The 13,819-nt window shown below is 44.0% G+C and overlaps 1 protein-coding gene across 7 annotated transcripts in view; it reads left to right on the plus strand.

The window, feature by feature from the left end:
- The window catches only part of LOC121330865 (trinucleotide repeat-containing gene 18 protein-like), a 64,320-nt gene that overhangs the window by 24,533 nt on the left and 25,968 nt on the right, over positions 1 to 13,819 (plus strand). For 5 of the 7 annotated variants that reach the window (XM_041277743.1, XM_041277744.1, XM_041277746.1 and 2 more), the window contains exons 4-14: positions 1,150 to 1,278; positions 2,521 to 4,329; positions 6,622 to 6,724; positions 8,160 to 8,365; positions 9,444 to 9,590; positions 10,371 to 10,555; positions 10,664 to 11,081; positions 11,487 to 12,455; positions 12,697 to 12,848; positions 13,253 to 13,389; positions 13,489 to 13,605. In XM_041277743.1, coding sequence (XP_041133677.1) covers positions 1,150 to 1,278; positions 2,521 to 4,329; positions 6,622 to 6,724; positions 8,160 to 8,365; positions 9,444 to 9,590; positions 10,371 to 10,555; positions 10,664 to 11,081; positions 11,487 to 12,455; positions 12,697 to 12,848; positions 13,253 to 13,389; positions 13,489 to 13,605 — 4,372 coding nt within the window. The remainder of the gene's footprint in view (positions 1 to 1,149; positions 1,279 to 2,520; positions 4,330 to 6,621; positions 6,725 to 8,159; positions 8,366 to 9,443; positions 9,591 to 10,370; positions 10,556 to 10,663; positions 11,082 to 11,486; positions 12,456 to 12,696; positions 12,849 to 13,252; positions 13,390 to 13,488; positions 13,606 to 13,819) is intronic. The other 2 variants (XM_041277748.1, XM_041277747.1) reach the window with 2 other exon arrangements.

The raw sequence follows: 13,819 nt of genomic DNA on the forward strand, positions 1-13,819 counted from the left end.
CCAGGACCTCTCTTCCATTATCTTAGACCACTTTGAGTAGATGGACATTATTGTCAGTTTGTGACAGAGGGTGTAATTTGTATTAGGAGATGAGACTAGATGTGCTAAATTGCACATGAGGAACATGTGAAATTTAGCGTAACCCTGCGCTCCATTGATTCCATCTTCTGAACCCACCTCACCTTTCCTTCCGTCACCAAAAGGCTATCCATCCCCCTACTCTATCCATATCCTGAGACCAGTGCTGCATTGTTTAGTTTTGATGATTTATTTTCAACCAATTAATGCATATTTATTTCCCTTGAAAGCACCCATGTGTGACCTTCTTGAAATTGTATGTCGTCAGTCATGCGGTCAGGATCTATGATCGCTTCATATGACTGTTCATCATTGTGTGCTCCGAAAATTATTCTTAACCCTCTTTCTGATTGAAAGGCGAGATTATTTTAGGGGGACAGTCATGATTAAAGCAACAGGAGGAGACTTTAAAGTTTTAACTGTAAAGATCTGTGTGTCTCCTCTGCAATGCAGATTTAGTATTTCATAGTTAAAGAGCAGCTCATTTTAAAAGCTTTTTTCAGTATCCAATGTGCTGCAGCATGAAGATACTTGACTAGGAATTGAATGCATTAGGATACACTTGATAATCCAACCACTGGCTAGAATACAGGGCAAGTTAACCTTTTCACCTTTACCATTCCACATGACCATTTTTTATTGTGATACAGCAAAAATGCATGCTTATTGACACGTACAATGTGTTCACTGAGTTGTAAGCTCTTCAAGCTATGCCATTGAAATGTTATGAAAACACTTGAAACGTGAGTCTGAATGAATGTTATTTAAAAACAGAAAGGGGGGCTTTAATGACCACAGCAAAACTATTCTGATATAGCTAAGGTTAGAGTATATGTAATAGTGTCACAACTAATGAATGGTGTGTGTGTGTGTGTGTGTGTGTGTGTGTGTGTGTGTGTGTGTGTGTGTGTGTTCAAATACAATACCTCTCCATTTGTTTAGCATTGTAACACAGGTTGGCATCGCTGACACCTGGTTGTTGCATGAACTGACACATTTGGCGATGTGTCCTTCTTGGTCTGGAGTCCACTGCTTGATGGTTTGTATGTTGTTCTTGTTCCGTTTCCACAGGTTTCTCCCACTTGCCAAACAGCCTGTACCCAAGCCCGTACATTCCACTCAGCCACCTGGAACACCAGAGCAGTGGGAGCGCTATCCTGTCTCAGCTCAGCCAGCATGGGCTCTACGAGTCCCAGAAAGGCGAGTGCGACCTCGATCTGTCACAGCCAGACCATCAGTCATTGCGCTCTCTCTCTCTCTCTCTCTCTCTCTCTCTCTCTCTCTCTCTCTCTCTCTCTCTCTCTCTCTCTCTCTCTCTCCACAATGAAAGACTACTGGAATTACAAGTCAAATCCAGGTTTATCTGCATGGTTCCCTGTTCAGTTTGACTCTTGTACAGAATTCTTTGGGCCCTGTTTTAGAAAGCGACAGCTCATTGGTTTTAGTTTTATTTGAGAGGTGAAACTATCAACAAACAACTCTGTTAAAGGAAGGAGCATTTAAATCACTGTTCTGTTTTCTTCTTTTTATACCATCAACCTCTGTGTTTATTTTTCATGCACACCTTTGTTCAGGTTTAAGAATTTCTTTATACAAAGGACAATGTTCTGTCTGTTTCTTTTCTAACGTATGATCATTGAAAAATACTACTATATATATATATATATATATATATATATATATATATATATATATATATATATATATATATATATATATACACACACATACATACACACCCTGCTCCCTCCATAGTATCTACCTTTTATGCTCAGCATTTCTGCTTTAGATGGACCTTGGAAGTAAGGTTTTGATCCATGTGAGCTAGAGAGAGAGAGAGCTTGCTGCTCCACTCGCACTGGCCAGGCAGACAGAGCCGGCACTCCAGGGTGCTGTTGCTTAGTGACCAGTCAGACCCCTTCCACAGTGCGGTTAATGAGCTGGGGAGGAGCGCGGATCAAGAAAAGTGCTTCCTCGTTGAGCACAACTGGAGCGTGTGATGTTCCTCAAACATTTGTTTTCATTGGTCAATAGGACAGATGAAGGTCTGTCTGAGTTGTTTATTTCTGGTGCAGGGATTAATGTTTCTTTTTGCCTGTGGGTTTGCATTGGTCACTGTTTTCAAAAACAGTCTTTGGTCCAATTGAGGACCATTTCAGATGACAATTTTTTCACTGTAGAGGACAGTAATAGATACTGACCAGAGGTGGTATTGCAAGCTTTATTTAAGCTGAAACAAACGTATCTGTCTCAGTTATATACTTGGCTGCGTTTGTGTATTTTTGAAAAGTACTTCATCAGGCTAGGTGAAACTCTAATTTAATGTCAGAGAATACCTGGTTTGTCATGAGCTTTGCATTTGGCAGTTATAAATTCTATATATTCAGATTAATGTATGCAGATTGCTTTTTCTGGTAGTTATTTCTCTCATTTCTCTTGCAGAAGGGTTTTACTTATCAGGCCGTGCCGGACAGTCAGCCTTGCACCCCCAAACGACAATCTCCAGAGCAACTTCAAACCAAATGCCGAGCTCCCTCCTCCGGGAGAAGGATACTGTTTCTCATCATAAGAGTGCGAAGGACTGGAACAGAGAGTCGAGCAGGGAGAAACCCTACAGGACTGATCTCAACCTGTCCCACCCTCGCAGGGAGAGAGAGAGGCACAGGGAGGAGCCCCGGCCTCGCAGCGTAGTGGACCTCACACAGGACACTAAACTGGAGGGGAGTGAGAGGAAAGTCAGTGGCTTGGACAGGCCTTATAAAACTGGGGAGCACACGTCTCTGTTTTATCGCGAGCACTCGCCCGGTTTGGGTGGCGGAGAGCCCAAGTCTAAGAACCCTTTGCAAACCTCCTCTCTGAGCAACTGCAACAGTGGAGGCAGCAGCAGTTCTGTGAGATACCAGGGCTCTGAGCAAGAGAGGTGCGCCAAGGACCCCAGCCGGCACGACGAGAACATGCGGCCCTCTGCATATGTCCATGTGGACAAGCCAAAAAAATGTGATGCGGTTGTGACTACTTCTTCTTCTTCAGTTGGCTCTTTGCACATTTCATGCAGTTGTCCGTCCACACACAGTAATGCCCCGCAACCTGCCCCCAGGGTGCTATCTTCAAACACATTCCCTCCCACCCACCATGCCCAGGCCAGCCTGTACCCCCTCTACCCCTCTGCCAAGGAACCAGCAAGAGAGCACAAAGTCATCGCGCCTACGTTTGTGCCTTCCGTCGAGGTGTATGAGAGAAATGGGCCAATCCAAATAGCCTCACAGGCTCGAGACAATAAAAATGACAAAAACAGGGACAAGGATGGTAACAAACCAGGGTGTTTGCAAGCCCTCAGTGAAAGGACACTTGTAGACCCTCTGCGGCCACCTCACGCACACGAGTCTCCATTGCATGGCGACGTTAAGAGGATGGAAGTGTTCAGAGAGGAAGGCTCCGTTATAATGTCAAACTGTGTGACGACGAAAAGGCCAACGTCATCGGAATTATTCCCTGTTAAAGCCGGCCATAGCCCAGACACTAGGGACCTGCTCTTAAACAGCACCACATCCAAAGAAATGATGAAAATGGTGATGGACGCTGAGGCTCGTAGCCAAGAACGAGAGAGGCTTCAAAGGGCGGCCGCGAGAGATTCTAGCAAACTGTACAGTGAGCTTAAAAACTCTTCCCTGACGGAGCCCAAATGGAAGCCTTTTGAAATGGGCAGCTATGCCACCAACCATATGGCTGCGCTTGCTGCCCAGCATGGGCATGTGAACAGAGGGGGGGAGGAGGAAGGCAAGAAGGCCTACCTGGACCCTTCTAGTCTTCAGAGGTCCGTCGTGGTCGGGAACTCCCAAGGCAGTTCAGAGGTCCTCCACCTGGGATCTCGCGGAGAAGTTTCTGCCATGCAGAGCTTGATCAAATACAGTGGTAATTTTGCCAAGGAGACCAGCGCACGGCCGAACGGCGGGATCAGGAGCCCGTTTGGTGGCCTGGGAAATATGAAGCTGGAATCTAATCCACTTGGGATGTCCAAGGTTCAGCATCTCCCACCCCAGCAATGTGGGAAGCAATTAAAGAGAGACCCTGAAAGGCCGGAGAGCGCCAAGTCATTTGGCAGGGAGAGCATTGGGTCTCAGGGAGAGGTTGAAGTAAGGCACCCACCGGTAGGCATTGCCGTGGCTGTTGCACGTCAGAAAGACAACACCAGCAAGCCCAGCTCTAATTTGGGGGACAGGGAACGATCGATTCCAGTGGGCAGTATAAAAGGTAAGAAGCTTTTTGTTAAATGCAGGATTTTCTGTAATAGTTGTTGTAAGACAGAACAATGTGTGAGACTTGATTCCCACCCCCCTTTCGCAATGTTAAAGACAAAACTGTACATAGGTTTGGAAGAGCCTTGTGTATGTTCGGCCAAGGAAAATGTTTTATGGCAACTTGGGTTCCCAGGTAAACTGAAAGAGCAGACATTTCCTCCAGTACCTTTGCAGTACAGTAGCCAAGTTACATGACTGCCCTTATTCCCCACAAGACATGTCTTTTAATGTTTACAAAAAACTTGATTTGCAGCACCATAGGAGTGGAGAAATGTGAACACATTCCTTTCCTTCCCTCCGAGCAGCTGTGCAGTCATTCATCAGGCTAGACATCATGCGGCCTGCACAGCCCAAACCTTTTGTCTGTGAAGTTCTCTGTTGCTAAGGCCTCCCCAGCACACACTATGCCTTGCCAGCATAGGGAACAGTTTGTTAAGCCTTTCAGTGTCTAAGACACTGCCTGCCTGCATTAAATGTAATTTACTGAGCAGAACTAAAAGCTGCAAACAAGGGTTGAATTCTAATAGGCCTTTGAGCTTGTTGCTAAGCAATAGAATCGGCCTTGAGAGCAAGAAAAAGCATTAATTTATTTCCTTTGTTGTGCCACGAGATTGTAGTAATAATATTATCCTACTAGTGCTGAAAGTAGCATGTTTGAATTTACAGAGTATTTAAAAAAGAGAGCTTGATTCTAATGACTAATCTGTAGTATTTATGGAGTAAAATGGTGGTATTTTGGACAAGGTTTCGGTTACCTAGGAAACCGGCCTGGATCTTTTCCTCTATGCATACTTCATTGAGATCTGCATTCTCTCTCTCTCTCTCTCTCTCTACACCTCATTAAATACAGAAACAAAATGTCCATTCATTGAGATCTATAGACAGGCCTTACTATGTTCAGTGAGTCTTCCTTACACATTATTTTGTGCAAGCGTTAAGTGATAAAACCTGAAATCAACAGGTAATTGTGGAGCACAATCAAAGCTGTCAACCAACTAAGCATTTGTATTGATTTTGGAATGATGTAAAGCTTCCTTTTGGTGATCATTTCGATTTAACACCTAACACCAAGGCACTCGCATATTCAATTAACAGAATACCGTATCTGTTTTAAACGGTCAGCAATGGGATGCAGATCCACAGAGCATTGGCACGCCAGCTGTGATAAAAAAAAGGAGCTTTCAAAAAGCCTTTTGCAAGCTAATTTCTGGGTTGTGCTCAGTAGGTTATGGTGTACATATACTTGTGGCTGATTGATTGTATTACCTTTCAAACAGGTTAACTTGCTGTTGCATTCAGATGCAGTCTGATCCTAAATAAAACTGCTTCTTGTCACTGTTGAATTAAATCCTATTAGAACATTAACCCTGGTTTAACAGACTTAACACTTGACTCTTGAGGGCAGCATTATAAGGACAGGGATAGGTTATCATTTTGGTATAATCACATTGATATAGATAGATAGATAGATCACTCGGAGTCATAGCACTGTACTATGATCAAGGTTAAATATGTAGCTATACCTGAAATGTGCATCACCTTGTGCATTGGTTCAGTCTTCTGTGAACGTTTTAATATAGTATTTTTTTGAAAACTCATTCCCGGAATAGGTACGCCCTAATTACAGAGATGCCACAATATACTGGTGGAGTCCTGTGTGCATGCAGTATGACAGCTAGGTAAAGCTGAGTTGCAAGGGGACTTAGATCAGTGTTATGAATTGAGTTTAAGGATTTCCTGTCCTGTGTCTTGTGTCTAATCAGGTCACCCTTTAACATCCTTCCCTGGACACATAATTGGTGCAATACACGGATGGAAATAAGACTCCCATTGCACAGTGGTTAGATCCATCTCTGGCTTTACTATGAGTTTTTAATCCTGAGCTTGTTAGCTATACACTGTGGCTTATCAAGCGTAAATACCTGAAAACCTTTATGCAATAGGAGTCTTGCTACAATAGCTGGTGCAATTAGTGCATTCATTTACTTAAAGTAGATTTGCTACAAAATATTTTGTGTGTACAACATTTATTACAGGGCTCTGTCAAAGCTTCAGAGCCATAAACTATACCTGCTGGACTGACCGTTGCTCCACACTGTGTTCTAGTTTTTGCAGTTGTTTTTTATGCTCTGTCTGTGTCTATGTGAGTTGGTTCTAGTTGTGCCCAGGGTGTGCCACTTAACACCTGGTGGGAACCCCAGTGGTGCACACTACAGGGTTAACCCCATAATTCCTCCCTCCTCAGGATCTGGCCACGGGGAGGCAGATCGTACGGATGACCGGAGTCATCACCATGACGAGCGTCTGCTGGCAGGCCGCTTGGAGCGCGAGCAGGAGAAATTGCTCCGGTGAGTGTGAGACTTGGAACTGCGGCTCTACCCTTTGCATTAATCATTGTTTTACTGATGGTAATGAGATGAGACAATTATATAATAGCATGTTGAAATCTGGCGCGTGAAAGCACAGAATAGCTGGAGCAAGCACTACCCAGTGCCACAGTGCTGAAGCCTATTTATTTATTTGTTTTTCTTAGCAAGAGGTGCAACAATCAATTATTACTGTATTCAAACATCCTGAATGTGTCAGTTTGGGTTGGGTCATGTGACTGCTGCTTTTCACACCTGTGCGTACTTTCCTGGAGAATGTTGACGTTTTTTTTTTTTTTTAAAGAGGTATAATGTTTGTACTATTTAATCAATATTTTGCCAGTGTATTCAGCAAGTAACCAGTTTTTACATTTGTAGATACTCCTACGTGTTGGCTACCTTGAAACTTTAAATGTATATACTAGCTGTTTTCAAGTTTCAGTCTGCCACTAAGTGCCAGATGAATTGGTCAAAGACTAAGAACAAAGAACCTGTTTTTTGTTTGTTTTTTTGCAGTCAGTCAGGTTTGCTTATTTATTGAAATCGGGGACACATAGGACATCAAATGGGTACAATTAAAACTACAGAGAAGATCGCCATGGAGCCTCCTATTTAAAAATCTTGGTTTATAAAATAGAGAACTATAGAACAAGGCCTGCCCTGTGAGCAGCAAGGTGTTTTTTTTTTTTTTTTAGCTAGAAGTTTTTTTTATTTTTTCATGTAAACACTGGTCTGGAGAAAGAGTTTGAAGTGTGCTGTTAGTGTAAAGCTCAGCTCAGTCGCGTTGGGAGAACAATAAAGTTTTCTCAAAGGTGTGGAAGCACGAGGCTGTTAAGTGATTTATTTTTCCTGGTCTTGTGTGAAGGGGAATAATGTTTGCCCTTTTAAAGGCTGCTTGTTCAAAGAATTCACTGTTCCCACAACACAGGCCATCTGCTCACCCTGTTAACAGGCCCCCAAATGCCTGTGGTTTTAACCCTTTGTGTCCTTGATTCGCTCTGGTTTTAGAGGCGTTCTCGGTATTGTATGCCTGCATCTTTCAAGGATTTCAAGCTACTGAGGGGGTATCTGTTGCTCAGACCACAAAATGAAAAATATATATATTGAAACAAGCTGAAATATTTTTTGGACAAAATGCCCTGTGAAGTGTACAAATAGTTTTTACTTACTAATGTAACTGTTTTTGTTAACTCCCCAGTGATATTTCCAAAAGGCCTATTTGAATCTTCTGTTTTCTCAGTATGTTTTGTGTGTGTGGTGTATTTTAAAATCCCAAACTCTGCTACCGTGGAAACGGCAAAATAATACCTTACCAGCTCAGTAGGGCTCCACCTTTAGTAATACAAGGTTCAACAGAAAATTATTATTATTATTATTATTATTATTATTATTATTATTATTATTATTATTATTCCAGAGAGAGTAAGGAGCTGGCAGATTTTGCCCGAATTCACCAGCCTGGTGTGTCCTCCAATGGCTTGAACCCAAATCTTATGGTGACGGGAGGTCCTTCCCTGGCTGGCCCAGGACGATGGTCTGCTGATCCTGCATCCCACCTGGCTTCTCACCACTGGATCCCCCGCACAGACAGCTCCTCCTTGTGGCTAGCAGGCTCTCCTTACGGTAAGTGTGTGTGTGAGACAGCGATGTGCTCCAAAATGTACCAGAATTCTACCTAAAATATAGATTTTCTTAAACAAGAATTGTTATATAAATTCACATTTTATTTGTATACTGAACTTCTAGTAACACATCTATTATAGTTAATTATTTTATCTAATTATCAAACAAGTAGCTTCATCTGCATTCTTAAAGAAGTTTGTAATAGAAGTTCATCATGCTGTTTTCATTGCATCAAAGGGACAATGAGTGAATCAGACAGTCATGCAGGGAGATGTGAGTCGTGACTTAGCTTGCGTATTATGTGAGTTCTGTCTTGAATACACCAATGCTCCTTACAGTGTATAGAAAATTGTAACGGAACAGCGTTCCGGAACGTTCTGGCTCGGCTACACCACTGGTGTGTGATCATGGTGGAGTGCTTTACTCTTCAGCTGTTCTGTCCCTTTGGTGACCAGTTAGTTCAGATTGAACTGCTCTTGAAAGGACAGGATTTCCTTTGTAAAAAGTTTAGAACACCTGTTTTTAGAAGTTAAGTTTTTATTCTCTATCTTTTTTGGTAATACCTAGTTGGTCTGCCTAAGCAGAGTGGTAAGATGAGAAAACATCCCTGGCTGTTCTGTTTCACCTTTGCAGTATAAAAAGCCCTTTGAAACAAAACACACATCCCAAAAGAAAACACTTTCAAGGGCTGCTTTTTCAAGGGGGTTTTTGTGTCTAGACATGAGACGATGAAATAGAAAGTGCAAACAAGATTATAGTATTTAAAGTCAGATGCCAACAATGATATAATGAATCTCATGTTCAAAACAAACAGGACTTTAAGGGACATGATGTGGCTTCTGAAACTCTCTTGGTGTGTGGATTTCTGCATGGATAGGCTTGTGAATAAGCTGACGCCACACCTGAAAATAAGTCCATGTAATTATAACAATTTGTGCCATTACCTGCCTACTAGTTAGAAGGCAAATTAATCATAGAAGTTGTTGGAAATACAGCAAACAATATGGTTTTGCTGGATTAGTGCAAGGAAAACTCAAGGCAAGCATTTTGCAAAACTGATTTGTGTTTTTTTTAACAGGTTTGGGTCACCCATCACTTCACCAAGGCATGGCTCCAGCGTACCACCCCGGCATGCCTGGCTCTATACCCTCGCCCTACCAGTTTGCCCGGGACCCTCAATCAGGGCAGCTGTTAGTTATCCCAACGGATCATCTACCGCACTTTGGTATGACACCTTGTTCTGGTCATCTCTTCTGCACTGCATATTGATTTTGGTTACCTGGGAAAAAAACTCCATTGAGAAACAGTATGTTGGATTTGCAGTATAGTATTCAGAGGTGTTGCTGTTGCCTGGAACACCAGGTATATTTTAGCTATGTGCCATAATTTTTCCAAATGGGCTTGACTGGGTACGTAAATGAGTATGCGTAATGCGTGGTTCATGCAATATTTATCTGCTTGCTTTTACATAAGTCGTATTGTTGAATATACACATTAGAGTTATCTGAAGATCCTCTCTGCCCAAGACTATTTTTCCATGTGCATTTAAAAAATATCTGGTAAAACATGCGATTCACTGCATTGGTGCTAAATTCAGCGAAACTGCATTATAGAATATTTTCTATTGGTTATTTGGTTTAGCAGAAACAGCAGGGGAGAATCTCTCTGCTAGATTGCCCCCCCGGCAAGCACTGCTGGAAATGCTTGTTTCCATAGTCTGATATTACAAGGGACTGAGGGGCAAGTGTTGCTGCTAACAGGCAGGGACTTTTTTTTCAGTTAAGTCCATAAGGAAAGTGCCAATTTGCCGTGGACCTGATCTGGGACACATCACATGTCACCAAGAGTAATTGAGTTATGTTTCATATCTGAAACCTTTTTTTAAATGTTTTAATATATACAGTATGAGTTCTGAGACAAGAGTCAGTAGCTGAGCAAGAGTCCAACAAATACGCTTTCTATTGCTAATGCAACTGGACTTCCTTTTTCCTTTTTCCTATTCCAGCAGAACTGATGGAGAGGGCACCTCCTCTGTGGTCCACGATGTACCCGCCAGCAGGAAGTTCACTCCAGCATGCCCACCAGCTTCAGTTACTTTCTCACCAACAGTTGCTTAGGCAACACGAGCTCTACATGTTGCAACACCAGGCTGCCCAAGCCATGGAGATCCGGAGAAGCGCCCAGCTAGTGGTGAGTTCCCGCCACTTTAAATATACATCACAGTGAGCCTTGTTCATGAGCTAGTTTATGAATGGTAGTCAATGCTTTCTTGACACCCTTTTTCCTTGTCCCAAACAGGAGAGGTTAAAGGCGAGTGAACACAGAGCTGAGATGGAGGACAAGGCTGCCAAAAGAAGCCACGAAGGGGCCAAGCAGGGTCTGCCTGCTGCCTGTGCTCCTGCCCTGCAATCCAGGAAACCGCCATTGCCTTCTCCCACTCCATCTACGTCCTACGGCAAGGCACTGACGCCCCGGCCCCCGACCCCTTCACTCTCTCCCGTGACCGCCCTCAAGTCGGAGGTTCTACACAAAATGGAGGAGGCTGTGCCCCAGCAGCCCTATTCCCACCCCTCCACGCCAGCTCCTCACCCATCCAGCCCTGCCCCCGCCTCCCCCCCACCCAAGCCACCCATCCTAACCAAGGAGGAAGCACCGGAAGAGATGGAGAAAAAAGAAATCGGTTTGCAGAAAGGGCCTTGCCAGGCCTTATTTCCTGGTAAGTGAAGCTCAAAGGCGGTTTTGTTTGCTTGTCTTTCCCGGTTCTCCACATTATATGGTCTGGAAGCATGCCCAGATAAACTAGTTATTTCAAAGGGCTAGTAGGACTATATCCTCTGGTGGCTGACACTGTTATATTTTACACTGTCTTCTAGCGCCCATTTAGCCACCTGTATCCATGTCTGTCACAAACCTTCTGTTCTGGAAGCCAAAATACAATGGGTAACAAAACTTTTGGGATCAATACAGGACCCCTGGCATATGCTTTGAATGCAGAAACCCTTGTTTTAAATGTGTTCGATGTATAATATAAATAGAATTTTACACATGGGGGGGTTAGGGTTTTTTTTGCATAGCCTTTTTGAATCCTTTAAGAACCAGTGTCTTGATGTGTGTTTTGCAGAAATCCCTCAGGGCTATTCTTTCCAATCAATAACCGCTCCCTTCGGTAGCCACTATCCCTACCTCCTTCAGCCTGCCGCCGCTTCCGATGCTGACGGACTGGCCCCAGATGTGCCGCTGCCGGCGGAGACATCAGAACATCTGTCTGCCTCAGTTGAGGTTAAACCCATGCGCCTGCACCCACCTGCCATGGTTGAGTCCTTACAGTCAGCCATGGGGCCCGAGCCAATGGAGGAAAATGCTGTGAACAAGGTTGAATCTGATCTTGAGGAAACCCAAAGCCCTGGAGACCAGAATGGCAGCACAGTCCTGGCCAAGAGTGTCCCTGAAGAGCTACAGATGCCCACTGAACCAGACAACCAGTCTGGCACGGAGAGGCACACAGACGAGGTAGAGGAAGAGCAGGAGGACAAGGAGTTGCAGAAGGGAGGGGGGACAGCTCAAATTTGCCAGATATCCTACCGATTGATTGACTGCGCCCCGGAAATGGAGCCACAGCCAGAGAAGCCCAAGATACAGGCACACTCCGTACATGCAGACTTTGACAATTCGATGGCCTATTGCGGACCAGAAGTGCAAGAGGTCCAGATACAAAGAGAAAGCTCTTCCAAAGCTGAGGAACTGTACGATGAGGCTAATGAGAAGGAGACCTTTGCCGTTCCCTCTAGTACGACAGAACCTCCAACTGAGGATCTGTCCATCAAGGAGGGTTTGTTGTCTTCTCAGATTGCACAGCTGGACACCTTGAACATTCGGTTGGATGACCCGATGGCAGGGATGATCGCCTTGGTGGCAGCCTCAGAGCTGCCCCAAACATGTTTCCTGCCAACTCATTATACCCCGACGGCTGTCCTCTCTGCCCCTGAGATGACTGACTGTTCTCCAGTGGACCCTGCTGGCCTTCAAGGGATTGCTCTACTGAGTGAAATAGCAGAGCTGGAGCTGGAGAGGCGGAAGAATGAAATTCACTGTAAGTTGCATTTTTTTGAACTAGCCAAACACTAAAGCAAGTTAAAACCACTGTCCTTTAGAAACAGTCATCCACTTAGAGAGGCAAATCACTGCAGGAGGTAAAAACTGGATTGGGCTAAAGCAGGGGTGGCTAAGGTTGGTTAATTGCAGCAAATAAACCCCTGGTAATTTCCTACCTGAACAGATACCTGGAGGCCTAACAGATTACTGATTTTTCATGTTCTGTTTTATTTTTGCAGACACAATGCGAGCCGACTTGGAAAGCCTTTTGGTGGCAGGAACGCAGGTGTTAATGGAAGCCCTGGCATGCAAGCCTGCAATAACCATCAGGCTTCCTCGAGAACTGAACCCCAACAAGAAATACAGCTGGATGCAAAAGAAGGACGAGCCTGTAAGCTTGAGAGTTTTCTGCCAAAGCACGTGTCTTTCAAACACCGTGATGCATGAAGTCTGTTTGATTTTTCTTCTGAAGGATTTAAAACCCCACCTTCACCTATGAGTCTTGCTAAGTAGTGGTGCCATAAAGCTGTGTTGGGTGGATAGACCTTTGCATGTGTTGCTTTATATTGCAATCAAGTTTTTAAAGCACAAGTGGCATTTGGCAGCAACCATTTGTTTTACCAGGTAACTTATTTCATGCATACACTTTCAAGCGTGACAGATGCGTGGCTTTGGATAAGCACAAAGTGTAGAACGTGGAAGGAGGATTCTGCAGTTAGTGACACTTGGATTATCAATTGGGTTACCTTGGTAATGATGAACAATGTTTAGTTTTTCTTCCTCTCCTAACTGTAGATGTTCTATATTAAGTCTGCCATCGAAGACATGGGTGCCATGGAGCTGGATTACAGGGTGAGACTGGCCGAGCTGCAGAGGAGATACAAAGACAAGCAAAGAGAACTGGCGAAATTACAGAAACGCAAGGATGCAGAGTGAGTGGCGTGGCTTGTGTGTTGGCTTTTGATCCCGCATCCTCCTTTTCTTAAAGGATATCTCAAAATGTAATTGTGGGATCTGTATTTTTGTCGTAGAGAGAAACATGAGGAGAAGAACAGAAGTCTGGCAAGGAGAGGCCCAGGAAGGCCCAGAAAGAGAAAGCATGGCCTTGCCTCGCTGCCTGTTGGGAAAAGTGACTGTAAGGGTAGCAAGTAAGTATAAAGATTATGGTAATGCTGGTATAGAAATTGGCACCTGCCCTGCACTTACCATTAACCGTTATTTAAATGACGAGGGACTAAGAGTTTGATCATGTGATAAGTGCGATCAGTTCAGTGTAGAATTAGCAGGGGCCTGATTGCTCACATTGCTGGAACCTGGTCATTTCACTAATATACCTGAACAAGAGGAGTTATGAAATCCAGA

Source organism: Polyodon spathula, chromosome 18, assembly GCF_017654505.1.
Source record: "Polyodon spathula isolate WHYD16114869_AA chromosome 18, ASM1765450v1, whole genome shotgun sequence".
In the NCBI taxonomy this organism is placed as follows: domain Eukaryota; kingdom Metazoa; phylum Chordata; class Actinopteri; order Acipenseriformes; family Polyodontidae; genus Polyodon; species Polyodon spathula.